Genomic DNA, 26,917 nt, shown 5'->3' on the forward strand with positions numbered 1-26,917 from the left:
TATAAGAATGGGAAGTAGTAAGACAAATTTTAATTTGTCTACAAGGACCTCTCTATTTATCACAAAATGTATGCCTGAGTAACAAGTACCCGGGAATAAAGAATGAGGTTAATGAAGATGCTAATTAAATATTTGAAAAATAATTAAAAAAGCAGCTAATGATTACGGTTTCCAAGAAAATAATAAAAAACTGTATAAGAACTTCAGGTTCATTCTTTAAACCCAGAAGGGTATGCTATTACACAGAACTATAGAAACACCAGTACACTTTTCACTCATACAAAAACTGGAACACATCACACGCAAGCACAAATCACAACTTTTATTTTTCTCTTCATGTCCTCATATCAAGCATAACAGTACCACTGAACCACTTCAGACCACTTGCACTCTCCCATATATGATAAGAATTAGGATGATCTTTAAACACTGTCCACAATTCACATTAACTTAATAAAAAACACAACTGTCCCAAAACTCATGCATACTTCTAGCATTTGTCAGTTCTTATTGCTGATGCATCCTTTTGCTGGAATTTGGAAGATGAAGAAAATAACTTGTTACAATATTAAAACAAGCAACAAATTTTCATCAATGACAGGTTGAGGATAACTTGAGTGCTATGGCTTTCAGGCGGGCTGTGGTTCAGGACTGCTTTATGATAGATGCTTGTCATGTCCAGAGCAGGTCTGCCATCTTGACAGCAGAGAGGAAGAAAACCCTCAAACGAAAAAAGAGGCATTAATACAAGTATCCACAATTAATCACACATCTACAGTACAATACAAAATGTCATAATAAACGGCCCTACACAATTGAGCAAATTACTATAGACAAAGAAAAACATTGTTCTTAGATGCCATTCAAATAGCCTGTGGTCCCTGGAGACAGAAACCGTTAACTCACGATAACTTATTGCAGGTAAAATAGAAGCAATAGTAGTGAACTACCTGACATTAATGAAAAAGTATATGTACTTAATTGCCTTCATGACCCTATGAGTAACAGATTTTCATCAAAAAGTTAAGTAACATTTTGTCAATAAAATGCAGGTACATATGATACAACTTTTCCTCATATCTTACAAAGATACAGCAAACTCCACTTAAGAGTGGAGATTGCACAATTATAACATAATAGCTACGAGGAAAACAAACACACATTTCTAAACATAGAAAGTGATGCCATTTCTCGATTAAATCAATTCCACTTTCTAAGGGCAAAACAATACTTGTGGGTCATTACCTAAAATCACCTGTACATTATATTCCTTTTCTAATATCTATCTACATGGAGAAAATTAGTACAATGGGGAGCGTATCTCCGGCTAGCTCGATATATTATCTACTCAACATATATTTCGTAATAGCAACTGCAATTACCATTGCGCATTCTCATGGAATGGAACTCGAATGTTGAATTGTAACAAAGTCACATCTTAATTGCGGCAAAGAAATATTTTGCCTCAGCCTACAGTATTAATAGCCATATATTCAATCTCTTAGAAAATCAGAAAAGTTCCAAAAACATAAAGCTGTAACTGTTAAGCAGTAGATATTGATAACAAAAATCATGCTCTGTACCACTACGCCGACCCCCCTCGTACTACCACAATCACCAGGTGGTCCTCTCGAAGGCCTTCTTCCGACAGGTTCGGCGCGGTACGTCTCAGGAGCTCCACTGAGAATGGACAAGGAGGGAAAGTATACAACACACCAGCAGCATCAGTTTCCTTGCTAGCGAGGGTGATCACACCAGCGGCTTCCTTCAATTTTAGATATGACACTAAGTTTCTTAAGGGGCGCGTTTGCACAGCTGAATCCTCACCAGTTCCTGCTACCGACACAGTAGAACCTGACAGCGCCAAGAATATGGCATGAGAGCTGGAGGATGCAATTCGCTTGGAAACATCTTCCAGTTTACTTTGATCCAAGCGTAAGCGCTGGGTAATTCGCAATTGAGGGCGGCCTTCTTCATCTCTCAGCAGACCCCCTGCTCCGCCAGCGCCCCCAACAATACTAGAATCCCCGTCAGTCTGATGGAATTTAGCCGGGAAGAGTGAGTTTTTAAGAATTAGAGCACCAGTCCATGCCACCTCACTCTTTCTCGCAATATCGGGAAGGGAACGGGCAGAGGTAAGGGCACCATTTAAGTGCCTATTGGAAGACCCTCCAACTCTTCTGCCCTCAGGAGAATCGCTGTCACCTGACCGGGGCCGCCTCCTTTCTCCTGGAGAACGTGGTGAGCGATCTTCGCCGTGCTCAGGTGACCTTGAGGACTGCCTCCTGGACCCGCCACCAGCAGCCCTGCCTCCCAAGACATCAAATTCACCGGCCTCGGCTCCAGTGCCAGCTGGCCTTTTAACCCAATCTTCTTCTCGGTAGCCATCCGCCGGATATGTTCCCCTATAACCACCACCACGCCCACCGCCTCGCCTATCCCCCCAGGCCCCTCCTCGACCCCTGTAGCCCCCCCCTCCACCTCGACCTGTGGCGGTTGCAGTAGGATATGCATACTCAACCCCGTCTGTCCAGGTTTCGTAACCTGGTTCAAAGGCAGTGTAATCTTCCCTTCCAACCGGCGGACCTCTAGCTCTGAAGTCTCCTGCAGCAGTCACTTCTTCTGTACTATAAGGCCGAGCTTTGTATCCAAAAGCAGGAGTTACATCAGCGAAATCGACACGAAGTCTCCTTTCTGGACCTCCCAAGGGGAAACCTCGCATTTCCTTTACAGCAGCAGTAGCAGCATCTATTGAGTCATACAAAATATAAGCATGCCCATCCCCTTTCACGTGGTCAATTTTCTTAATTGCTCCAAATCGATCAAATTCTCGTTCCAATCCTGGTATGGAAGTCCAAGGACCGAGACCACCAACCCAAATCCTTGTCGTCGGAGTTACCTTGCCGTACCCAATTTTACACTGGAATTTACCAATGTACTGTCCTGAAAGCTCAACTTTAGCACGATGAGCCATGTCTAAGTTTTGATATCTCACAAAAGCATAAGCGTTTCCGGTTCCCGGAGGCGGGCGCTTAATATCAATATCTTCCACAATGCCATACCGACCAAAAATACGCCTCAGCTCCTCGTCTGAAATGTTAATCTCCAAATTTCCTGCAAATAACGTTCTCGTGGCAAGAGGGTCATCCTCAGGAGGTACATGATGCAAGTAGTTAGGGAACTTATCTTTCTTATTTTCGTGCTTTTCGAAATGAGCTTTGTACCCCCCATGAGCTCCACCGCCACCACCATGTCCCCGGGGAGGACCGTAGTGATGAGGAGGGCCACCACCCGGAGGAGCGTGCGGGAGCCCATGATGAGATGAGGGCCCACGGATAAAATCGTGGTGCGGGGGAGGAGGGCCACCTTCGCCACGTCTAAATTCACCTCCGCTTCTGTGAGGAATCCCAGGGGGCGGCGGACCATATCCCCTTTCATAACGCTCACTTGGTCGGTGTCTTTCTGACGGAATAACAGGTGACCTTTGACGGTAATACCGGTCATATTCAGGGCTAATGCTACGAGGCCTACTGCGATAAACATCGCTGCTACTCCTACTGCTGCTTTCATAAACTGCCTCAACAATAGCCGCTTTATCAAACAAAATAATTCTTGGCTTACTATGCTTGGCTTCCCGAGCATCTTCATAACTTCTGAAACAAACATATGCCAATCTCTCATCTAAATCATGGGAAATTTTGACACTTATATCACCAAATTTCTTATATTCTCGGTACAAGGTATCTTTAATCACTTCGTCGCTAGCTTTGGGATGCAGAGCACTCACGCACAGAACTTTGTAGGTATAAGACCTTTCTGAAACACCTCTAGAACGGCTGTACTCATCACGGTGGGAACTCTCCGTGGGGTATCGACCTCTGCCGGGGCTTGGGCCTGGTGATCTTCCTCGGCTTCCACGGCGGTCCCTATCAGGGGTGATCCTCTCGTCCGAACTATCGTCATATCTCCCAATGCTGGATCGCGATCTTTTGCTGATTGGTGGTGTATCACGATCAGAACTCCTCTTCATTTTGTGAAATTCGTAATTAACAGCAGCAGCACAAAACTTAACTTCAGTTGAGCCAGCGACGCCCGAATAATCTTTACCTGATGGCTGATATCACATATTCCTACGCGCTCCTACGCTAAGTGGAGATTAAAACAAGGAATAGACCAAGAGTTATAAATCACAGCCTAATTTTTAATAAAAAATATTAAATACGAATTTAATACAAATCGGTCCTTAATATAGGACATATCTCTGTCAAACTTACTTTTAAAAATAGGCTTATATGTCGATGCGCATGAATCTCCTAACAACCTAGGCTTAATCATGAAATTCACAAAATGGTGGTCAGCTGTGGTTGGCAAACGAATGGCATGGCGTCTGGTGGAAAATGTTGAATATGCGAGCATTAGTAAAAATGAACTGGAACAAAAGTGTTTTATATTAAAAATAAAATTTATTCTGAACGCAATAGGACTAAATATCAAATACTGTAATGAGGTAGTGCGTGTGTGTGTGACTAAAGTAGTACAAACTCAAAAGACTAACGTAATTTTGGGAAAGAGGGGGAGAGACGTGGTTGTTGTTCAAAATTCACATTCGACATAATGGAGAAATGGTGAATTTTCGTCTGCTCTCAAAGCCATACAGTTGCCGGTGGACAATTTTGTGATTATAAATGTGGAAAATATCGAGAACAGTGTTTTCTTGTCGTTCTCACCTGTGACGAAGTTAAACTAGGAAAAAGAAAGGTGTTCACGTGTTACATATCTTAGCTGATCGTAGCAAATGATTCTCTTTTCGCCGTAGAGATGGAAGTTTTCCGTGTTAGTAAGCGTGTTAGTGACTCAAAACGAAGGAAAACGATCACTTCTGTTAATGACAAAGTTATCCAAATGAAGGCTAAGGTTATGAGGGAGGGTTGGGTGGTGAGTGGCTCAACTCCCCGCATTTCTTCAAACAGTGGCAAAAAAAATCGTGCATCATTCTCGGGCACGGAAGGTTGGAAAGTCGTCGGTGTCAGCGTTGATTCGGAACATTCTAGAAATGGTGTCAAGAGGCAACTAGTCGCAGAAAAGGCCCAGCTGCATGTGATGTCGGATGAAGTTATTATCTCAGAATCAAAATTGCCTTCTTTGAAATACGAGCCGGAAAGCCTTAACGATCTAACTCTCGACAACGTCGTCGCCATTGGTGATGCCGAACGAAAATCATCTGGAGCGTTCTTCAAAGCATCGGTCGATAACCATTATGGTTCTACAGAATTCCATCATGTTTCAGGAAAGTGTTACTTTCTTATCCTTCGTTACCCCAGCCGACTTCATTTTAGAGGCGTCATATCTATCACGCCAGTTATAGGCTCGACGTCATTTTTGGGTTTTGAATTTCCATGCAATGCAAAATCTTATCTTCTATTTTCTCCCAAGGGAACCAGTCCTTTGTTCTTACAGTCAGTAGGACGCATAAACAAAGGAGATTTTGAGGTAGTGATTTCTCTTGCATATTGTTGAGGTAGTGAACTATCCATGTTGTTTCTTTCTTAAATTTACCTACGTTCTTGCTGATTTCAGAGCTTGCCAAAAATCCCCGGTATTGGAGCAAGTGTCTTGGATAGGGTGGGTTTGCAAGACAGTGCCATCCTTATTGAACCTGCATGTGGGGAGCAATGGGAAATGCTCGTCGGCTCATTTTCTCGGATACTCAACTTCAATCCTTTGATTCCCATTGTCAAAGAAAACAAGCGTAAACCTCCGGAATTGGACGTAGAAGCAAACCTCAAGGTGGAATTCGTTCAGCCGGAAGATTCAGTTGCTTATAGTCGTTTTCATGATGAGAATTCTGAATGGTATCAGTTATCTGACTCAGTCCTGAACATTGAAGGTGATAAAGGTTAGTACGTTTCCCTCTTTCATGCCTTCTCTTGGTCAATCCTAAAATAAATTATGGCAATTAGCAATTAAGAGATTGGTTTTCATTAAATTAAAATTCTCAATGCTTTGTCTCGTCTTCGAGGTTTTCTTTATTCTCGCTTTATTTGCGAGCTGTCTACCACAATGGTGTCAGAGGAGCAGAATCTGCCCTCAAAATCTTTGTGTCCAATTGATAGCCTCTCATGTATGGCAATCTATTTTCACTCAGATATTTTTATTGTGAAGTGACAGCATGTAAGTACAATTTATAGTTTCCTTAAAGTCTATGGTTAATCAGATGATTTTTGGTGATTATTACATTTCTCTTTCTTAATCAAACCACACATCACATAGGACTACATATTGTTTTCTTTAGTACTAAGTAACTAATCAACAGATTATATCCATATGATACAGCATCTACAATACAATATTCAACATACACTTAATTATTTTCTGGAAACTGAACACGAAGCAAATTACATTATTTAACGACATAAAACCATTTCTTGGAATGGGGTTCACACACCAGATTTAATGCATACTCAATGCACAAAAATTGTAAACAAAAAAGTTCATCCATTTTGGCAAAATTAAATTCCTTCAATTGCTCGACAGTAATATGTTTTTATTTGCATGAAACTTGTTACCATTGAGTGGCTTCGAAAGTTTATTCTCTAACTGAAATTGTGTAGGTTAGTAATTTAAAGACACTTATTTCTGTCTCATTTTCAGAAATAAAATTATGCCTAGCATCATCACAAACTATAGATGCTACTCAAAACATTGATGAAACAATCTAATATAAACCTTTGGATTATTTCTTGTCTTAGTTACAAACTCATGTCCCTAACTTTCTAATTGACAGATTCATTTTCTCCTATCTGGACCCCATCATCTACAGATACACAGCTAAACACAGAGCTCTTATCTCACTTATGAGTACACCCTACTCAGAATTCAATGGAAAAAACTACTCTATTCGTTTAAAACTTCTCTGATATGGCATCCATTATCTTCTGAAGACATATGCCTTTTTCCTTTTTTTAACGAAATAATTTTCTTTTTTTATGCGGAATTGTATTATGCATTTTAAGCAGAATCTAATTGTGCAGTGGAAAAAGGTGCATGGGTAAATAACCTGTTGAACTTCTGTTGATTCTTATATTTATTTTTCTTTATCTAACCACACATAATGCAGCACTAGATATTATTTTCTTCAGTACCTATTAACTAATCAACAGATTATATCCCTACTGCATCTATCACAGCATATTAAGCAATTTTAAAGGCCTGATGTAGACAAAGACGGGTACTTAGATGCCGGGTTAGCATCAGTAAATGGGACCTCTCATTCGTTCTACATTAATTTTTGCTTATATCCCTTAGCCAAATTTCCCAATGGCCTTCGGAAACCATAAATAAGCTTCCTGCCACAGTTAATGAAGGCTAACATGAATTTGCAAATGCCTTAAATAAAAGTCTCCATTTCAAGGCACATTGACTGAATTTTCTTTGTGTGATATAGTTACATTTTATAATTTTCCCCTGTTACTAATTCAAATTAATTAATGATAGTATTAATTTTGAGTCTTTCATATGTTCCTCAGATCCTTTTCGCTTGATGGTATTTGGTGGGAAAGGTGTTGGTAAATCAACATTCATGCGATATATGGTAAACAGATGGCTCTCAAAGAATCAGGCAAGGACTCAAAGTGAACTTCTAAATTCTCGGAAGAGGGCGTTGTTATATGTGGATTTTGACCCGGGACAGTCTGAGTTTATGCCTCCTGGGTGTATTTCAGCTACCCTAATAACTGAGCCTTTGTTGGGACCGAATTATACTCACCTAAAGGATCCAGAAAGGTAAGTAAATCTTTTTAAAAGTGTAAATTTAGCATGAATGGGGAAATCTCCTTAAATTCATGAAATATTTGTGCCGCAGAGAACTGAGGTAAAAGGCCATAAAATTGGTTTCTAAACCTAAAGGTTTAATTGGCAGAAATTACTGTCAATGCCATGGATTCTGAGGATTTTTTTAGACTCATTGATCTGTCATGTGTATAGCAAAATGTGCCATCTAACATGAAATTCATCCAATATAAACCATCATGAGGTAAAAGTCACCTATGAGGCTGTAACTTTTTCTCACTTGTGTTCTAGTGACCTTATGTTAAGGCCCTTATTCTAAGTTGACCCTGGATACGTCATCAGCCCCTACATAAACCGATCTCGCCCTGCATATGCCACATCAAGCCCTACATAAGACTGTTTTTGGAACTGGCCATACTTGAAGTAGGGCACACCAACCAGCCCAACACCCTACAAAGACATGGCGGCCAAATTTCATCCGCTGATCACTTCGGTTAAAGACTCTACGTTACAATGGATATTAAGGGAGATGAGCTCATACAAACCAAAGAATCTATGTTACAATGGATATCAAGGGAGACGAGCTCATACAAACCATTTTAAAATGCCCAGTAACACAGCAGAAAGGTAATAATACTACCACATTATACCCATCACATGAAATAAATAATTAAAATGACTAATGTCCATATAGCGGCATACATGCACCTTGTTTCTGCAAATATATGTTAATAGTTTCATGTTTGGCACTTGCTATGCTTTTGAGAAACCAATACTTCATTTACGTATGACCATAGAAAACGTATTTTCAAGCCGCAATTTGCCACATAATAAACTTAACCCTTTCCTGCCGAAGCCTACGAAATCAAAATGTTTCCATGCTATAAGTAACAAAAGAACGTTTTAACACTTTCAGTGCGGATGACATATATATATGCCATGAAGGCTTTTCCACTCAGGCGGAAGACATAAATGTGTCTTCCGGAGTTCGTTTTTCCGCTTGTCACTAGGGTGCTCCGAGTGCACTTAGCTTTACTTTTTCACCCTCCCGCAGTTCAGGAGTGACCTTACACCACTGCAGAAGTGTCCGTTTCTAGTTCTTCGTGTTCCTTCATTTTTAGTGTTTTTTTGTTTACTTTGGAGCTATTTTTGGAACAATTTGGCAGGTTGAGATTTTTCTTTTCATTTCCTTCACCTCTTTTTCATTATTCTTATCGTAAATATCATCATCATGTCTTACATATGATTTATTTTTTTTAATTTGTTTTTTTTTAGCTTCATTTTTAATTTATTCATATTTTATGTGCTATCACAAAAATTATGATTAGACTAACTTTTTTATTAAAGATATTTATCCCCGTTTCATACTTACTACATTATAAAAAAATGATCTTAGTGCGGTGCTTCAGTTAATTATGTTATATTTGAATTTCTTTTTCTAGGAACTTTTTTTATTATTGCCAATTACGTTTATCCTGGGTGATTTTTTTTGGGTCTTTTTCCTACTTTTATGACATATTTTCTTATTTGTTTCTCTAGGTCAATTACCAATCCTCAATTCATTTCAATTTTATTTCATTTTCTGAGTTATTCATACGTGTTGGGGTTAGTTGCAGATTTTCTTCCTTTTCATAAAAAATAACATATTAATCGCATATGCAACACTGCATTACATCATGTACAGAATTGGTCTGTATTTTTTTACTCCTTTATTTGTTTCCTTAGCTTTGTAAACGAAATTGTGGAAATGAATAGATAAACTCCATAAGGTATTTTAATCATTACGGCATTTAACCATTATTTATTCCCTTTAAATAGTATTTTATCTTATTTTTTAATTTATACATATCTTATGTGCAACCACAAAAATTATGATCAGACTTAGTTTTTGTTAATAACGTGTACTCCCGTCTCAAAACTTACTGTTTTATTCCAAAATGTTTCCATGCAGTCCATAAGGTCGTATTTTATACTTCATTAATAATTTTTTAAATCATTATTACAAATTACGTTTTTTTTTACATATTTTGTTTTTTTTCCTAATTTTACGGAATATTTTCTCAGTCATTGCTCCACATCAATTACTAATCCTCTGTTCATTATGGTGTTTTCATTTTGTAGGTCATTAATACATTCTAGTGTTAGGTACAGATACAGTCTTAATTTTCATAAAAACTAACATATTAATCACATATGCAACACTCCATTACACAAATTGTACTATTTCGCTGGATAGTTTTTAAGGCTCAAGGTTGGAGTCCCTCCCTACCAGCGGCACTCCCAGGGATTATTTCAACTTGCAAATGATATTTTCTTTGAAATAATCCTCTTGTAGACGGAGAAAAATGCAGAAAGCATTTTCCTCCGAAATCCTTCACCAAGGGCCTTCACTAAGGGCATAATGGATTGGGAGGCGTTGGGCAGGGAGAACTGGAAACTTGGCTGGGCCTTCTTCTCCACATGGGCGCAATTAGGGTTAACACGATTTCTAACGAATGGAGGAGGTCAGAGTTAGTGCGAGTACCGATATTCGGGAGAAAATGTGCCGTGATAGGTTTTTAGGAATGATGCAGGCTCTTCATTTCTCCGCTAACCGTGAAGGCATCTGTAGGACAGTGACTACGATTTGCCCAGAACGTGAAGGTCAACCAGGGCTCTGTCTAAAGCCTTGCTTTCAATATACATATATCATAAAAATTTGTGAGAATTTTTATTGAAATGTTTCAATTTTGCAATAAATCTGAGGTTACATAGATTTGCTTTGATTAAAAAAATGTTTATTTCATAAATTTATATTTTTCTTGCCGTTCATTGTGTGTTCTACTTCTGTGACTTGAAAAAATTAAATCTACGGCTGTTGAGACAAAAAAAATACACGTAAAGACTAATTCCAAGATATTTTCGTCATTAACCTAAGTAATCAACAGTAGAAGAAGTATTATAAACGGGAATATGAAAAGTTCACTCCTTCATACAAGTAAAATTGCATTGTGTAATGCGGGTTGCGTGAATTGTCCATTACTGGTGATGGGTGGCATACATATATGTCATTAAGGTTTTTTTACAAATTGCGTGAAATAGAAACAAAAAAAAATGCAAATTCTGTTGTATTACTTCCAAGACCACCATTATGAAGGAAAATCACCCATCCGTCACTGGAGGTTTTGGTGAAAATATCATCCGCATTGAATGTGTTAAGCCTCTATGACAGAGCTCTTTTTTAGGGGTGAGTTGCCTGGGTACACTCGTCCCTCCGATTTGGGACCCAACTCAACGGGGCACCTGGACATTATGCCTGCCACTTACTCGACCGTCCAACCCTTTCTTAGCGAGAGTCGGTGGTCAACTTATTGTGTTACCAGTGGTTTTTTTAAAATAATTATTGATTATGATTTCTGAGAATTTGCAATTAGATAAAAATAACTTACATTGTTCAAAACATTGTGGAATATCAAATGGATTTCTAGCGTTGATAATAACTAAGTTAGGACTTTTTTTATTTTTACTGAAGGTTAGATGTCACAATATGCCCTACCTAAATCACTGAGCTGGTCTACAACCGGGCGAATTTTAAAAAGTAGATCTCCGTGATGTGGGAGAGCATTATCTGAGAAATGTAGTATTTGAAGTATCATTAATTACCTATCTCTGCTCATGCGATCACCAAATATAGGAGTTTTCATCAGCATGTCCCTGGACCAGTATTCGTGCAGAGAAATTTTCTTAGTTCGCGGCATCAGTAAATTGTTTGCAAGAAAGGTACGTATTTCTTCAATAGTTGTGTCTTTACAATTTTTCAAGCGCGGCACTACAATCTCTGGAGAATGCTCAATCGTATACATACCTACTAAAAAAAACGATTGGTTTCTTCGGATATCACTGCAACCAATTCATTGGTGAAAAACATTTCGACAATACTTTCTCCTTCATCTGATGAATCATCTAATGATGCACTCGATGGTTCCTGCTTCCTCAATGATGCTACAGCCTCTGGCTCAGATTCTGATGTATCCTCTTCTGAATCAGGATAGAAATCTTCATCCTCGCTATCACTTTTGGTGAGCAACTCCATAATGGAGTCCTCAAGTATAGACTTTTTTGACATAACTTGTCTAAAACAGATGCTATTAGTAGAGAAAAATGACCACAAGGGCCCTACAGAGGGAAATGAGAATCAGAATCAATAAATGCCTTTCTCCGAAGCAAAATTTGGAGTACCGAGAGAACACTGCTTGCTTGGGAGCCAAAGCTAGAGTGAGAGTGAAATTAGAGAGGAGGGAATGCATTCTCGTATGGACTGGCATAAGGACTAAGAAATGGGTTTTTTGTGATAAAGTTTTCTTAGAAGTTGAGGAGGTATTCAGCAATAAAGGGAAATGGGGAGGGAAAAAGGAATGCAAGCCTGAAGACCATTGAATGAATTACTCAATGGTATATTAAGGATCACTTTTCGAAAAATCCTAGAGGGCCACCAAAAAATTCAGCGAAAATGACATTAGTGCTCAACACCTGGACTGTATGAATGCAGGTGCAACATCATTGTTTGGTTTTTCCACGTAGGTTACCTGAGACATCGTCAGGCAGCTGAGCAAGTGTTCCACCCAGAAAGAGTAGCTAATGGCATACAACATTGATACGAAATTGGCTATACAAGTTGCATTACCTTAGAATACCGGCGTATTAGTAATTACTTAGGGGAAGATGAATAAATCTGAAAATATAGGGTATGTAATGTAGGAAGGCATTCGGATTGTTACATTCATGAGGTATAATGACAATAAAATGACAGCATTTCCCCATTACTTATTTTTCATCCCATATGGAAGAACAAGGTATTAAGGCATTCACATGAGAAGTTCGTTAAAAATAACCCTAAAACTTCATTTAAAATTTGTCTACACACACAACAAAACGAAGAATTCATTCCAATGAATAAAAAATTTGAGTTTGCAACAAATTATTCTTTGCAAAAACCATTGCCGTTTCATCCACTTCACCGCGAATTCCTGCTGTGGGGAGGATCATAAATGAGTGGGAGGGTTTGGCTCAATTGCCTTAGGGGTGGCACAAGGGTTTCGCTAAGCTAGGTCTCGGGCCGGGCCTGAATACCACCGACCATTGCTACCTCTGCGGTTGCTTCCCATTCCCTGCGACATCTATACCCGACGTCCGGTCGTCTGTGTTGAAGCTATACCCGACGTCAGGTGTTCTATGCATGACCATGCTCATCGGCTCCACCCGACATCCGACACGAAAGGGTTAACTATGGAAGGTATAAGCAAATTAAGAACCTTGATGATGCAACGTAAGTTCCCTTGTCAACCCGACGTCCGGTGCGAAAGGGTTAACTACAGAAGGTATAAGCGAATTACGAACCTTGATGATGCAACGTAAGTTCCCATGTCAATGATCATATTTGCCCTGTACTTATCACTATCTTGTACCAACCGATGTTGAAGAACTTAATAGACAATATAATTCTACTTTTGGTTCGATATGAGAGTATTTGTAGCCATTATTAATGTACCAACACGACCTGGCCGACAACACCGATTTTTTATTTACCTTGAGCCGTTGCCCTAAAAATACGCCCAAAAATTATCAATGTCTTTTGTTAGCTTCATAGTTAGGTCTCATTATGCAACCAGAGTGGAAAACTGGTGCTGTGCCATCATCTATGTCATTTCTGACAGCTTGACGACGGAATTACCCCCCACCACTTATGTAGGGTCGTCTGAGAAACACATGTAGGGGCCTCTTGTTATATAGGGCTAGATATGTAGGGTTGACTAAGAATACAGGCCTAAATTATCGCTTAAGTCCTATCTTTAACGAAGTGGCATTCATTTTCTATCACAATGGTGCTCCCACTGTATGGGGAGATCCTAATACATACATATATTGAATCCTTTTTATATTTGTAAACTTATTGGTGCTTTGATTTGGATGCTTTAAGTTAAAATCTGTGAATAAAAATTTACTTGCAAGCATGCATTGATAAACTCCTTGTAGTACCGGTACCTCTCTTCCCAGACTTGATGACCTCAGATATTTTCCCAGTTGAAAGTTTCTTGTGCGGACAGCTGATGTATACCTATTAGCTTAGGTATTTTGGGCTTTTAGTATCTAGTAACCCAAAATTAGTGCATCTAAAAGCTGTTGTTCAACTTATTTGTGACTACCCATGTGTAAATATCCACAATAAGTGGATCCGCAATTGTCGGAACAAACAACAAAATAACTGTAAAAATAACGATTTCTGTACCTGATGATGTCGCCTCTGCGACGAAACCGGTCGTCTTGAATAAATCGTGTGACAAGGTACCATAAGGGAAAAACTGGCATTGTCTGCTAAAGCCGTAAAGTTACATGTTTATTCCTAGAAATCTAATCAATTTATCGTATTCTCCCAGCGTTTTAGTTAAGAAAGAAGGTTAGGGTATAAAAGTACCGCAGTGTAAAGTATGAGCGACTCAGAGGTTCACTCCGATTATTCCGAATACGCTGCCTGGTTGGAAGATGGTCAGCCGCCGTGGCTGATGGGTTTTTGGCACTGACGTCGACTACGGACTGCAACATATGCAGCAAGCTGAAACTTCAGGGCCAAGGAATTAGAACAACTTATTGACTTTAACAATGATATTATTACATGAGTTTCATGATAGCGCCTCCTGTCAGCAGATTTATGAACTCACTGGCCTCGACAGCTGTGTTACCAAAACTACTCGACTCAGCTCTAATTTTCAAGTACTCCCACATCCCTAATGATGTATCTTTATATTTCATCGGAAGGATATTTCTACCTGAAAATAGTAGTATCGTAGCATCTTATCGGAAGACTATTTTTAAGATTCTGATATTTTGAAAGCTTCCATTAATTTATCGCACCAGATATTCTTATTGGATGATATATCGTGATATTTTATCGGTTCTGATATTCTATTGGTCCCGATACTTTTATCGGACCCTATTTATTGGACAATCATTTATCGATAATGTTCAAAACTCAATTTCGTATTCTTGATATAATTAATTATCGCGATATTTCATGATATATCGCCCAGGGCAAGTGGCGTAGTCACGTCTTGGAGTGCCAATAGGAGAGGGGAACGAGGGGAGAATTTTAAGGGACCTAAGGGATTTTAAGGGATTTTTTTTTGGCCTTTTAAATTTAGACCTAAAACCTGGCTATGCCACTTAGTGGCCTAATAGATATAGCCACTGGATATTGGCAGATGGGAATGGGATGGATGGGCAGGGGTTCAAATCTGGGGTGAAGCTTTGGGCTCCCCAAAATTAATAATCATCTGTAGAACTAGCCCAGGGAAAAGAACCGGGCCCCCTCCTTAATGTGTGACATTGGCATGCTTGGTTTTTGTGAAGTGTCAGGGGTGAGCTCTACCCTCACCTTTCCAAACCAACCTTCAGGTTTTAATGTGGAGAGAGTGAGTATCATATACAATATTTGACAAATTTTTTATAGGTTCTCACTTTCAGAGAATACGTGTACAAATGAATTCAAAGTCAAAATGACATCACTTTGACATCAGAATGACCCGCAAAAAGTCACCTTCACAGTCGTGACTGAATAGTGACTTTTCGTGGGTTACTCTGAGGTCAAAGTGATGTCATTTTGACTTTCTTCCCTCCTTGGGTCATGTCTTTGTTTCTTCTCTGCCACATTAAAGTTTCATCTGCCACGCACAGTTCCTCCCAGTAAAAGTCAATGCAGAGAGGGTTAAACAATCACTTTTAGAATTAACATTAATTGAGGTGCATTGCTCAATGAAACTTCCTGTTGGAGAAAATCTTACAATTGATAGCTAAGAGGACAGATAGATAGATAGGAGTAATCATCCTAAGAATGCTACCAGGGCAATTTAAGAAAAGGGTCTGAGGAGCAGAAAGGTCAAATATCTAATTTCCGTGTTTAATTTCTCGTTTGAGTTTCACGAATGAGGAAGCTTCCCCTGCCTGAAATTTTGTTTAAATAAAATGTTGTACACAAATGTTATAAAAAGTTTGATTAAATGTAATATCTTTTTTTAGAGCTTTTTGCATTGGTGATTTAAACGTTGAAAAATGTCCAGACTGGTATTTAAAGTGTGCTGTTGAGTTGCTGAAATTTTGCCATTCCGATCCTGCTTTACATGACATTCCATGGTTCATCAATACCATGGGATTTTGCAGAGGTAAATAAATTGATCCCATTTCTAAAATATTGTTATTTTGATGTCATCACCATGTGCTATAAAATTTAAAATAATAGGTCAGAAAAATCATTTTCAAAATTACTGTCTATGTTGTTGTGGTTCCATCGTTAAAACTTGGTTTTATTGTAGGCCTCTGGCACCTAATTTTCCACCAATATTGTATTTATATTATATTTGTGCTCAATTTGGTATTGTTTAGTTGTATATTATCTATATTTTCATTTTTTGTTAAAAACTAAGTTGTAGAAAACGTAAGAATGCTTAGGTTTTTTTTGAGAGAGAGATGTCCTTCAGCCATATTTATCTGTGGTCTGCTCCGATTCAATTGTGTAATTTCCATCTGCCAATCTTTTCACTCAATACTCACAAGATTCGATTAAAAGATATTATAATAAAACGAACCACAGCAATTTATATGCTAAAATTAATAGTTTTGCCATCTTTTTGCCCTTGTGCGTAGAAACAAATAATACTTCTGGGGACCAAGTTAGAAGTTTGCAATTTGTAAAAAAATTGTATTTTTGAAACTTAGCATTACTTAAAATTCATATTATCCTGATTTGTATAATTGAGGGTTAACTGTTTTATTTCATGTTTCAATTTTTGTGTATTTCTAACTTCACATTCTGCTGTTTTGCCAACTATTCTCAGTGTTTGTAAACTATGTGGATGAAAACATGATATAACCAAGCATTATTTGCTATGATTTTGTTGTAAAAATATAGACTCATTTCTGCAATGACCAATTATGATGTCTTATGTTGTTTATTTTTGCATTTCTCTCTTAAAGGTATCGGTGCTGATCTAGCCGTAAAACTGGTTCAGCTTTGCCACCCCACTCATGTGATACAGATCACAAGTCGGTTTTCTAGAAGAAATTTTGACCCAATAGACCTCCTTTCATGGAACTCTGTTAGTGTTTGGAAGGGAATGGATTGGAATCCATCAATATCCAATATAAAAGGATGTGTAGTGCCTAAGTATTTTTACCACCACCTATGGTCTCTGGCAGAAAGATCTGCAGCAGAAGAAGTTGCTCAAACAGCGGCTGAAAATGGGACTCAGTCTGCAACCTTTCAGGATTCGGAGGAGATTGAAGACATCGACTCAGAGTGGTACGTAATTAACCACGTGTCATTTTTTTGGTATGCTGAAGTATTGCTAATTTTGCCTTCAGTTCATCACTTTCATAACATGTATGCTAGGGTATGACTTATTTGTAATTTTTCTTGGAAATTTTGCATCTACTTCTTATTATATTTAATGGGGAGTCGAATAATTATGCCAAAAAAATCAGCTCTCTTCCATCACCCGGGTGGCCAAGCATCCCCTGGTGGCTGCTGGAAGAACTCACAGAGCAATTGACTCTTGTTTGGCACCATGTCGTATGCATTCAGCGCCGCCACAGACGGCATATGTGAAGAGTTGATGCTGCGCTTTTGGTTTATTTAGGTTCAATTTTCTGTTTTGAGGGCACCATCACCATGGGTTTTCTTCCACCCATCTGACAACAATTGAAAGTTTTTTCCTCCAAAAATAGTGTTGATGAATTGCTGAAGGAAATGTGAAAATGGTAAAACGAGTGATAATATTACTGTAGGGGTTAAGGGGGGTTGACAAAAGGGTGTCCTGGAATACTTTCTTTGAAATGCTGTTCCAAAGCGAAAGAGCTCCTCTGCCTAGTGCATGTAGGATCCTTGAGCCAGCAATTGCCTACTATTAGTATGCAGCAGTAGCCTGTGATTAATACTGACGAGTCTACAGGTAACACGACTCGCAGTGGGGTAATAAAGGGTATCCTGGAATGGGTTCTTGGAAATGCTAATCTCAGACAAAGGAGCACCTCACGGAGACTGCTGCCCCACCCAAAGGTAGCAAGACACGGCCATGTGACCTTGCAAATGCACATGTGACAGGCACGTAGTATGAACCTTACCAAGAGATTGAACAAAAATCAGGGAAAACTCAGTGACATAGGATAATAACCACGTCGTAGATTTCACGGAACCACACTCGGCCCTCCATCAGCCAATGCCTCTGCCGTTTTTTCTTCCTTTCTGAGACTCTGATTGAGATTATGATTGTAGTCACTACACTTAACTACTGTAACATTCCATTTTACCTCTTTCGAGATTGGCTTGGCTGGAATTAAATGATTTTAATAATATTTTTAAAATGTTTTAACTATTGAAATGTTTTAAATATTGTTGAGAAGCTCAGTCATTTAATTGGTTAAAACAAAACACTAGCCCTAAGATGAAGATCCATTTTTTTGTAAAATTTTACTATTTTTTAATGTTTATTCTGTTATCCGGGGCTGAGGCGAATCCAATAAACGAAATATCATTCAAATCGGTTCCACCGTTCTCGAGTTATAAATGGTGTAACGAACACGATTTTCGGCATTCTTTTTATATGTATAGATGAGAAACCTCACCATTTTTCATGTGCCACCAGCTTATCCCCACCATTTCAAAAAAATGCGGTGATATATTCATTATGCAAACAGACTCTATATTCCGTCAAAATAACATTAGCAACCACAATTCAAAACTGAAGTTGTTATTGATGTCGTGATTTTGACGTTATGCCTGCTTACATAATTTTTCTATGTAAATTGAAAATCACTGGCAATTTCAGAAAAGGTGAAAGCTCAAAAGGAACTTCTCATTCACAGGATAATTTTTTCAGTGCATGAGAGAGGAACAAGGTCCCCACAAGTTTATACTCTGTGGAACTGGCTCACCACCATCTAAGTGTCACATATCAACTCCGACTGCGACCCCTGTTCCGACGACCTGTATCAAATTTCTCCTCAGATTTGTTGTGGACAAAGATGGGAGGGGAGTTGCCTTTTTTTGCCCCCACCTTTCTCTCCCTTGAGGTGCTTAGATTTCGATCTCCATGTTCCGGCATCGAGTTTAGAGGGTTTCGTGACCCGTTAAATTGGGAAATCACCAGTAAATTTCCCCTTAAGAAACAGGCAAATAATGTATAACCTCATCTCTCTAAAAAAAAACTACCTGCTCTCTGATCACTATCACTGATTTTTTTCCCCCCACATGCTCATTATTTTGTCTAGTAATGGGGTCTTATCAGTCTCCTTTTTCATCTAAACAAGGGTATCTCAACTTCCTAATTATACAGGCTCTCATTGTCAGTTGCATCGATCACTGCTGTCATTTCTTGCATAAGTATATAATAGAGATGGGTCGAATAGCAGATTTCTCGAATTCGAATATCGAATTCGAATATTAAATCATTGCTCGAATATTCGAATACCTCGAATTTCGAATACCTCGAATACTAAATGATGAATGCTGGTATGTTTGACTCGGTTGCCAATGCAGCAGGCAACACAAGATTTTGGGGAGTAATTTTGATTTCCTTTAAATGATTCGAACAGGAATTTAGCTGATTAATGAATATTTTAATTTTATGGAAACAATTGGGCATATAATTAATTCAACTAACATCGCTTTACCCTCACTCCTGCTGCCAAGTGCTAGCTGACAATCTGAGGCATTTTGCAAAATACAAGCTCTTTTCCACTGAATTTTCTTCAATTATTTTCAGTCCATCTTTGGGAGTTCTCACGAGATAAGAAGATGAATTGGAATTGCTATCAGGGAGAAACCAAATATTCTGAGAAAATATCCCTTTGTCTGGGACTGTAACAATAAAGATTTACAGCACCACTCATAAATTGTAACTTGATATATGTTTTCGGAAAAAAATACCGCATCAACTTCCGAGAAGCTCTGCTGCTCATATCGAGTTTCGCCAGAATGCTAAGTCTTAGTCGTATTTTGACATTTATTTCTTTGCGTAAAATGCTTAAATAAACTCAGAAATTCGTCGTGTTTGGTCTTATTCTTTTTGAAATTACGCGCACATTACTAATACTTCAATTCAATAAAGGTGTAACATCAATTGACGAAAGTCATTCTTAGACACCTTTTGTGCTAATAGATGACTCATGCAGCGGTTGACCTCCACAGAAATGGGGAACTTCGAAGCTGGTAGGAAAAAAAAGGTCAGTGGGGGAGAAAAGGGAGGGCCCGAAACACGTTTCTATTGTTCTCGTGTAACTTGGTATTTTTTCGCATCTAAGGTCTTCGTAATATGATCCCTGCGCGATCTGTGACCTTTTTTTTATTTCGAAGAAGAGGAAAGCCTCAGAGGGGGGCTAGTGCTGAATGGAGAGGGATACCAAATCTTGGGAAATGCGCTTATGTAAGTATCCCACGGTACTCACACAGCTGTTGACCTCCAGAAATGGGGAACTTCGAAGCAGGTAGCCAGAAAAAGGTCAGTGGGTGAGAAAAGGGGGGAGGGCGTGAAACACGTTTTTATTGTTCTCGTAACTCGATATTTTTTTCGAAGCAGGGGTCTTCGTAATGCGATCCCTGCGCGATCTGGGACATTTTGTTTGATTTCGGAGAAGAGGAAAGCTTCGGAGTGGGTGAGGCAAGGGCTGAATGGAGGGGGATAGCGGATCGTGGGAAATGCCCTAAGGTTACTATCCCACGGCACTGAGGTTCTCCTGGTGGAATCGGGGATTTTAGGATTTTTTCACCCGACCATTTTCGGTTCCCCTCGTCGAACTCTTTTCACCGCTAAAATCCACGAATTTGATGTAATTCGTCAACTTGCGTAAAACGGTGCTGCGAGCACTAAATGACTACAGTTCTCTACATTTTTCCGAGTCAACTACCAACGGCGTGCGTGCGACAGTGTATGACGTGAAATTCAAAGTATTCGAGGTATTCGAGGCGGTACTTTTCGCATAACTATTCGAAACCTCGAATATCGAATACTTTCTAATATTCGAGGTATTCGAGTATTCGCGGATACTATTCGCACATCTCTAGTATATAATAATATGCTTGCTATGAACAATATCCATGTGACATTGTTATCTGCATCCTAAATCAAAAGTAGCAATAGTTTTCTTGTGAAAATTTGTTGTATGATGCCTTTGAAAATGGGAAGAATGACCTGGATATAGACAGTTACTTATACCACTTATCTGTCGCTGTCTATATCCAGGAAATAATGGAATACCACATAGTTAACCAAGAGTTAGTGAATTTTGGGAAGAATGACCTCTTTCACGATTGGGTGAAATCTTGGGGGAGACATTGCTCTGTGCCTTCTAGTGTTCCTATTCAGAGATTGGCTTTGGAATGAAGGAGGGAATATTGCCCTTCCTTGGGTGAAAGGGGAGTGGGTTAATAACTGGCGAACAATGTCAAACTTATGCGGAGGATTAAGAAGGGTCATGGGATTATTCCTCTAGACATTCCCTCTGAAGATACCACGGGATGCCTTTCATACAAGTAGGCCAAATATTGAGGGCAAATAATAGGAATGTGTCCATCTCTCCTCACCTTGAAATGATTGAGGACCATCAGAGCATTTTACTCACTCTAGCATTGACTTTTAAACAGGAAAGCAAGCCGTACAGTGAAGACAAAGTACCTTCAGAATTGTATTCCCTTGTGCTCATATCGCATGCAGAAGGTTAATGTGGTGCATTTTTTTAATAAATATTTTTATTTTATTTTATTCTTAAACCACCGAATACAGCTCATGTTGGCCATTTTAGATCGGGGTATTCAACAAATTTAACTAGTAAACGTACAAGAACAACCATGTCCTGGATAGGTAAAACCTACCAAGGCGGGACTTGAACCCGCGACCTCTTGCTTGGTAGATGAGGATGATACCCCGCCGGCAAACGTGTATGTATCAAGAATCGGAATGCAAAAAGTTGGGATAGAGTCACATTATAGACTGTTTTTTCCAATTTCCTTTGCATCATTAATAAACTTTGTGCTGATAAAAACCTTCTTATGTCTTTTATAGTATGCTGAAGTATTTTAAGTATGTCAGTCATTGCTCATGCTTACAATAGACTGCGGCACAGCTAAGTGTTAGCTGTATTTTATCACTGAAACACAGCACTCGAAAATAGTCACACCACCGGTATCCTTTGTCCCCCTGTCTTACTTAATCTGATTGCACTTTTCATCTTCATTCAGGTGGGGACTTCTTTTTAGCCAGCAAAATATTTTCTATGATGTACCTCTAAACTAATCAAGCATTATGTACTACTGTATTTGCAATGGAGCAAATAGCCTTTTGAAACAAATAAGACATGTGACCATTTGGACTAAGAATTTGTATGTGATTTTGCCATTGCATTGGAATTGCATTTTAATTGATTATACTTGCACGTTATTTAATGAGCAAACACATAAGTGATTCTTAAATTATTGTAAATAGTCGTATCAATGGTATTAAAAGATTGAAATTGTGTAACATTATGGTGTCTTTGACAACTACATTAAAAAAATTAGATCTTTTTTCCATGTTTCTGCAAATAAATTTGATATTAAGTTTGTTTATTCAAACCTGATAGTTAAAGCAAACTACTACTGTATAATGCTCTTATGTTTTCATCACCTTTTAATTCACTTTCTTTTTTCTTGTAGGGGTCTTCCTGCATCACAGTGTCGTGATCTCTGCACTCTTGCTTATTTCAGCAGAATGGTTTCTGGACCTAAGTATTCAGTACTACAGCCAACTCCTCACATGTCAGTGTACAGGTTATTACGTTAAGGCATGCTAATTATAATTAATCACACATTCTGTTTGCATTTAAATGGTTACTATTGATCTGGAATGCTGGAAGACCAGCAAAAGTAATAGAATTCAGCAATACAGCTGACAACTGTTATTACAAAGTATAAGGCACCAACAATTCTGTGATATGCAATAATGGGTCTTGCTTTTAAATGACAAAATAGCCTAGTTTTTATGAATGAGAAACTGTAGCGGATACAGAAAACACTCAAGGGGAGGGCTCAAAAGATACTTGGAGCTACTTATATTTTTATCGTAATGAAAAATAATCAAGTTACATGCGAAATTTTAGAAAATTTTATTCAAACTGATGATACAAATATAAAAGACAATGCCATCTTATGATGCAAAAAAGCTACAGTTGTGGTTCTGCAATGTTCGGCAAAGAAGGCGGCCCCACAAGGGGGGGGGGACAGGCGCCCCCTGCGCCCCCATATGTATCCGCCACCGATGAGAAGTAACTTTAGTTTTGAAGAACTTGGAAGAGCTGGGAGGTATCTATAAGGGTGCGGCATATTTTTTATTTTTCTTAGATTCTTGATTTGAACCTCTTAAAATGTGGTAGATTCAATGAACTAAAAAATCAGGTCATAGGGTAGTTTCCTTCATCAAAGAAAACAAAAGGCATTGATTCCAATTCATTACCCACCATTAGTTTATTCATTATATACAAATTATTTGGTTTTAGAAATCCCAGTTTAGACGAATGGCATTGGTCAATTTAACCGCATTTGAAAAAGGCCAGATTGGCGCCCATGCGATGCCACTCCACGTGACGTCACAGGGACCTAGTTTCTATACGAGTAGATAGGAGTTTTACATCGTCTCAGATTACCAATGCATGCATGAGGCACAGAGCTCAGAGTAACATCTCTTAATAGTCTCCTATTAAAATGGCCTAAGGTCGGAAAGTGTCTTTCCTTTGATAGGGTAATAATAATCCTTATTTAAGTCTAGCGCTGCCTGTTAACCAGGTACTCTGCTACATTCTAGCAGCCTGCATCACAGCAACACATACATCCTTGCCCCAAGGTCACCTCACAGGGTGGCAGTGGGAACCAGAAATACGTCACACGGACTTTTTCCCATCATTCCTACTTAGCCGTCGCATTTTCGCGCGCTTGAAAAGTTTCAGTTTTCATTTGATCGCGAAAAATATATATCGACATTTAAAAATCTATAAGCGTGAAATACAGACTCCAGGAGTAAAAATCTTTCAATTTAAGCAATAAAAAAATAATAGGAAACCACCCTATTGTTAAGACCAGTTTACACAATACATTAACCTGTATGTGTTAATGTCTGTCTGCATGAACAAGTCTGCCTGGTCCACATACAAGTTATGAGGACCAGAACAAAATATGTATGAATGCATGAGCCAAATTAGAACAGGTTCTATTTTCTGCACGTACATTCACACAAGTTGGGGTGTTACATGATGCATTTTTGTGCTCATTCATGCATTTAAACATGTAGACACCAACTGGTATGGGTTAATGTACCTTATAAACAGGCCTTTAAACATTTAGAGGCAGCTCAACAGCACTAAATGCAATAACAATTAATTTTCTCAAATAGACCAAGTTATATCATTTGTTGAGGTAAAATGGAATGTTACAGTAGTTTAGGGCCAATATTCACTCCGTTTTTGCATCCGAGGAATTTTTTCTAGGAATAAAATTTTAAAAATTAAAATATCTAGCCATTGTCGACTAGAACTTCTCTAGTTTCATTACTTTTTTGTAAGATTACATAAATGACTCACAGTCTCCAAGTCTTGATCAAGGAAAATTACTCTATAGGCATTGTGATTGTAGTCACTACAGCTATAAGCATTTAGTATTACTCAAGGAACAAGGGAGTTTTTCAATGGGTAGGTTATGCTTCTTTGTAATTTTCCCATCAAAGTATATAATTTTTAGCCTTTATCTTGATGAAATATTTGTAAATGTGCATGATTTTAATGAGCACATGAGTAAATTAGAGCTTTTGGGGAGTCGCAATTTAGTGTGAATAATTAACATTCTGCCATTGTTGCCTGTGATAAATTGTTTCCTTGGCCCTTGCTGAAATGTTCATGAGGGGGATGTAGGGCAATGTGGGGCTAAGGACCAACCAGCTGATTATGAGTGCAATCAAATGATGCTGGATTATTTTGAATATATTCCAAGGTGGTAATCTCAACAGTAGAAATATGGGTGTACAGTGGTTTCCAAAAGTTTCTGCACAAATTTAACAGTGCCACTTCTGCTCCTCAGAGAAATTGAGCTTCACTTACTGCAATAGTAGCATTAGGAGGGAAATTTGAACTATATTCCCATCTCCTGCAATATTTTTATAACTACATCATTAAAGGACAATGTATGTGCAATGTTTAATGCCACATGAAATGTGCAACTCATTAAACATTGCACATATACAGCATGTATTGCCCTTTAAAGATGTAGTAGCAACAATATTGTGGGAAATGGGAATTTTGTTCAAATTTCCCTCCTACTGGTACCATAGAAAAGGCTAAAAGTCAATTTCCAAACTGCCACCCATGAATGCCACACAAGTGCTCGATTTGTGAAGATTCTTTTGGAAACCTCTGTACATATCATGAAGTGATGCATTTTTTCCCAGGATCAAGTTGTCAGATCTTACTCTGAGTATCCCATCACCACTTTTGAAGCCGCAAATGATTACAACAGCATTTAATGCCAGGCTGGTTGCATTGTGTGACTTTGAGAGTTGTCGAGAGAAAACTGTGCAAGAAATTCATATGTCAGAGGAAGATGCTTCTGAAGTTAATCACAATGCCATCCCGGAAAGAGAGAAGCTGCCTTGGGAAAGAGTATTGAAGCCAAATAATTCACTACATCCAAGAGTCCTCTTCCACATGCCACTGGCACCTTGCTTAGGATTTGGTAAGTCATCAGCACTTATATCATTCTGACAACAAATTTTGATTCAAAGGCATTTCAACGTGCAGTCTTTTTTGGCTCTACTATCGATTAGAAATTCTGTTGTTGCCCTTGCTTCAATAGAATGAGTCATCTATCGAGGCAAGATATGACTCGTTTTCAAAGCAATATAAAAGAAATATAACATTTTAAGGTTCTCTTCATGAATTTTAATAGGCTCAGCCTCACTTCATTAGATCATCAGGTGTTTTTCCGAGATGGACAATTTTTAATGTCAATAGTGGAAAGGTGCCTCATAGATGAACTAGAAGTTATCTGTTCTATTTTTGAAGCATTTGTATTGAAAATGAATGATGAGTCATAAATTGAATGTCAACCTCAGTTGATTCATTATTTATCTATTTTTGAGTACTTGGATGCTTTATCAGTAGTGAGATTCATGTAGAGCATGTCCTGACTTGAAATTAATTTTTGGTAATGCTTCTTATTTCACTTGTCAGTGACCTTAAGCAGGAGATAATCTTACCCAAAAAATTGTATTGCATATCAATGAAGCATTTTTACTAGTGTAAGCATTTAAATTAAAAATGGTTATCTCTTTTAAGGAATTTTGATTCTCAACATCAGTGTGTTTGGATTTCAATCAGAATAAATTTGTTTCCTTTAAATCTAGTTTTAAGCCTTTTCTACGGCCATCGCAAAAATTAGTTAATGTTAGAGTTTAAATCACTGAGTTTCCTGTCCTACCAATTGGACAGGGTTCATACCAGTCTGGGAAATATCAGAGAAATGAAATCAAGACTGGAAATGAGGGAAACGCGAGAGTGCATTATAAATTATTGAATGTATTCTTAATGTGATACCTTGAAATTAATTGACCAACAATGTTTGTTTTGCCCACAGGAATTGTTCGTGCAATTGATAATGTTGGCCACCGTCTGTTTTTGACCACTCCATTAGGGAAGGATGTGTTGGCATCTGTAAATTTATTAGCCACCTCTCCATCCATTGGATCTCTGCCAAAGGCACTCTATTTGGAGCCATTGAAAGGGAATTTGAAGAGGAAGAGATCTATTCCTTACATTTTATCTTGCCAAAAGCATAGCATTTTAAATCGCCCAGGACCAAGAGTTTTCAATTTTCCTAATAAAATTCTTCCTGGTAACAAAACCTGAACCCAAATGCTTTTCAAGTTTACTTCTAATTTGTGAGTGAGAATGCTCAACTCTTCTTTTGTTTGTTGTATTTTTGTGATATATATTCTTCTGATATATACATATTCTTTGTGATATATATTTGTGTTGCTACTTATTGATCTTTCCTCTGAAATTTTCTCCATCAGACACTTATGAAGAAAGT

The 26,917-nt window shown here is 38.4% G+C and overlaps 2 protein-coding genes across 2 annotated transcripts; one reads left to right on the forward strand and one right to left on the reverse strand.

Moving 5' to 3' along the window:
* Positions 1-195: 195 nt before the first annotated feature.
* On the reverse strand, positions 196-4,363 carry LOC124157613 (RNA-binding protein spenito). Its single transcript, XM_046532484.1, has 2 exons — positions 4,275-4,363; positions 196-4,140 (listed from the first exon to the last, which is right to left on the reverse strand). Exon 2 carries the CDS (start codon positions 4,028-4,030, stop codon positions 1,586-1,588), a length of 2,445 nt encoding a protein of 814 aa, XP_046388440.1. The 5' UTR covers positions 4,031-4,140; positions 4,275-4,363; the 3' UTR covers positions 196-1,585.
* Positions 4,364-4,574: 211 nt separating this feature from the next.
* On the forward strand, positions 4,575-26,851 carry LOC124157614 (polynucleotide 5'-hydroxyl-kinase nol9). Its single transcript, XM_046532485.1, has 8 exons — positions 4,575-5,490; positions 5,578-5,896; positions 7,527-7,782; positions 15,838-15,980; positions 16,792-17,116; positions 22,502-22,603; positions 25,278-25,561; positions 26,462-26,851. The coding sequence occupies exons 1-8, from the start codon at positions 4,819-4,821 to the stop codon at positions 26,731-26,733; spliced, it is 2,373 nt and encodes a 790-aa protein (XP_046388441.1). The 5' UTR covers positions 4,575-4,818; the 3' UTR covers positions 26,734-26,851.
* The last annotated feature ends 66 nt before the right edge of the window (positions 26,852-26,917 follow it).

This window comes from Ischnura elegans, chromosome 4 (genome assembly GCF_921293095.1).
Source record: "Ischnura elegans chromosome 4, ioIscEleg1.1, whole genome shotgun sequence".
Lineage (NCBI taxonomy): Eukaryota > Metazoa > Arthropoda > Insecta > Odonata > Coenagrionidae > Ischnura > Ischnura elegans.

Coding starts and splice junctions, on each gene's coding strand:
- LOC124157613 (XM_046532484.1), bottom strand. CDS start 4,030: ATGAAGAGGAGTTCTGATCGTGATACACCACCAATCAGCAAAAGATCG.
- LOC124157614 (XM_046532485.1), top strand. CDS start 4,819: ATGGAAGTTTTCCGTGTTAGTAAGCGTGTTAGTGACTCAAAACGAAGG. Junction 7,783..15,837: donor CACCTAAAGGATCCAGAAAG/GTAAGTAAATCT, acceptor ATCTTTTTTTAG/AGCTTTTTGCATTGGTGATT. Junction 22,604..25,277: donor CTACAGCCAACTCCTCACAT/GTCAGTGTACAG, acceptor ATTTTTTCCCAG/GATCAAGTTGTCAGATCTTA.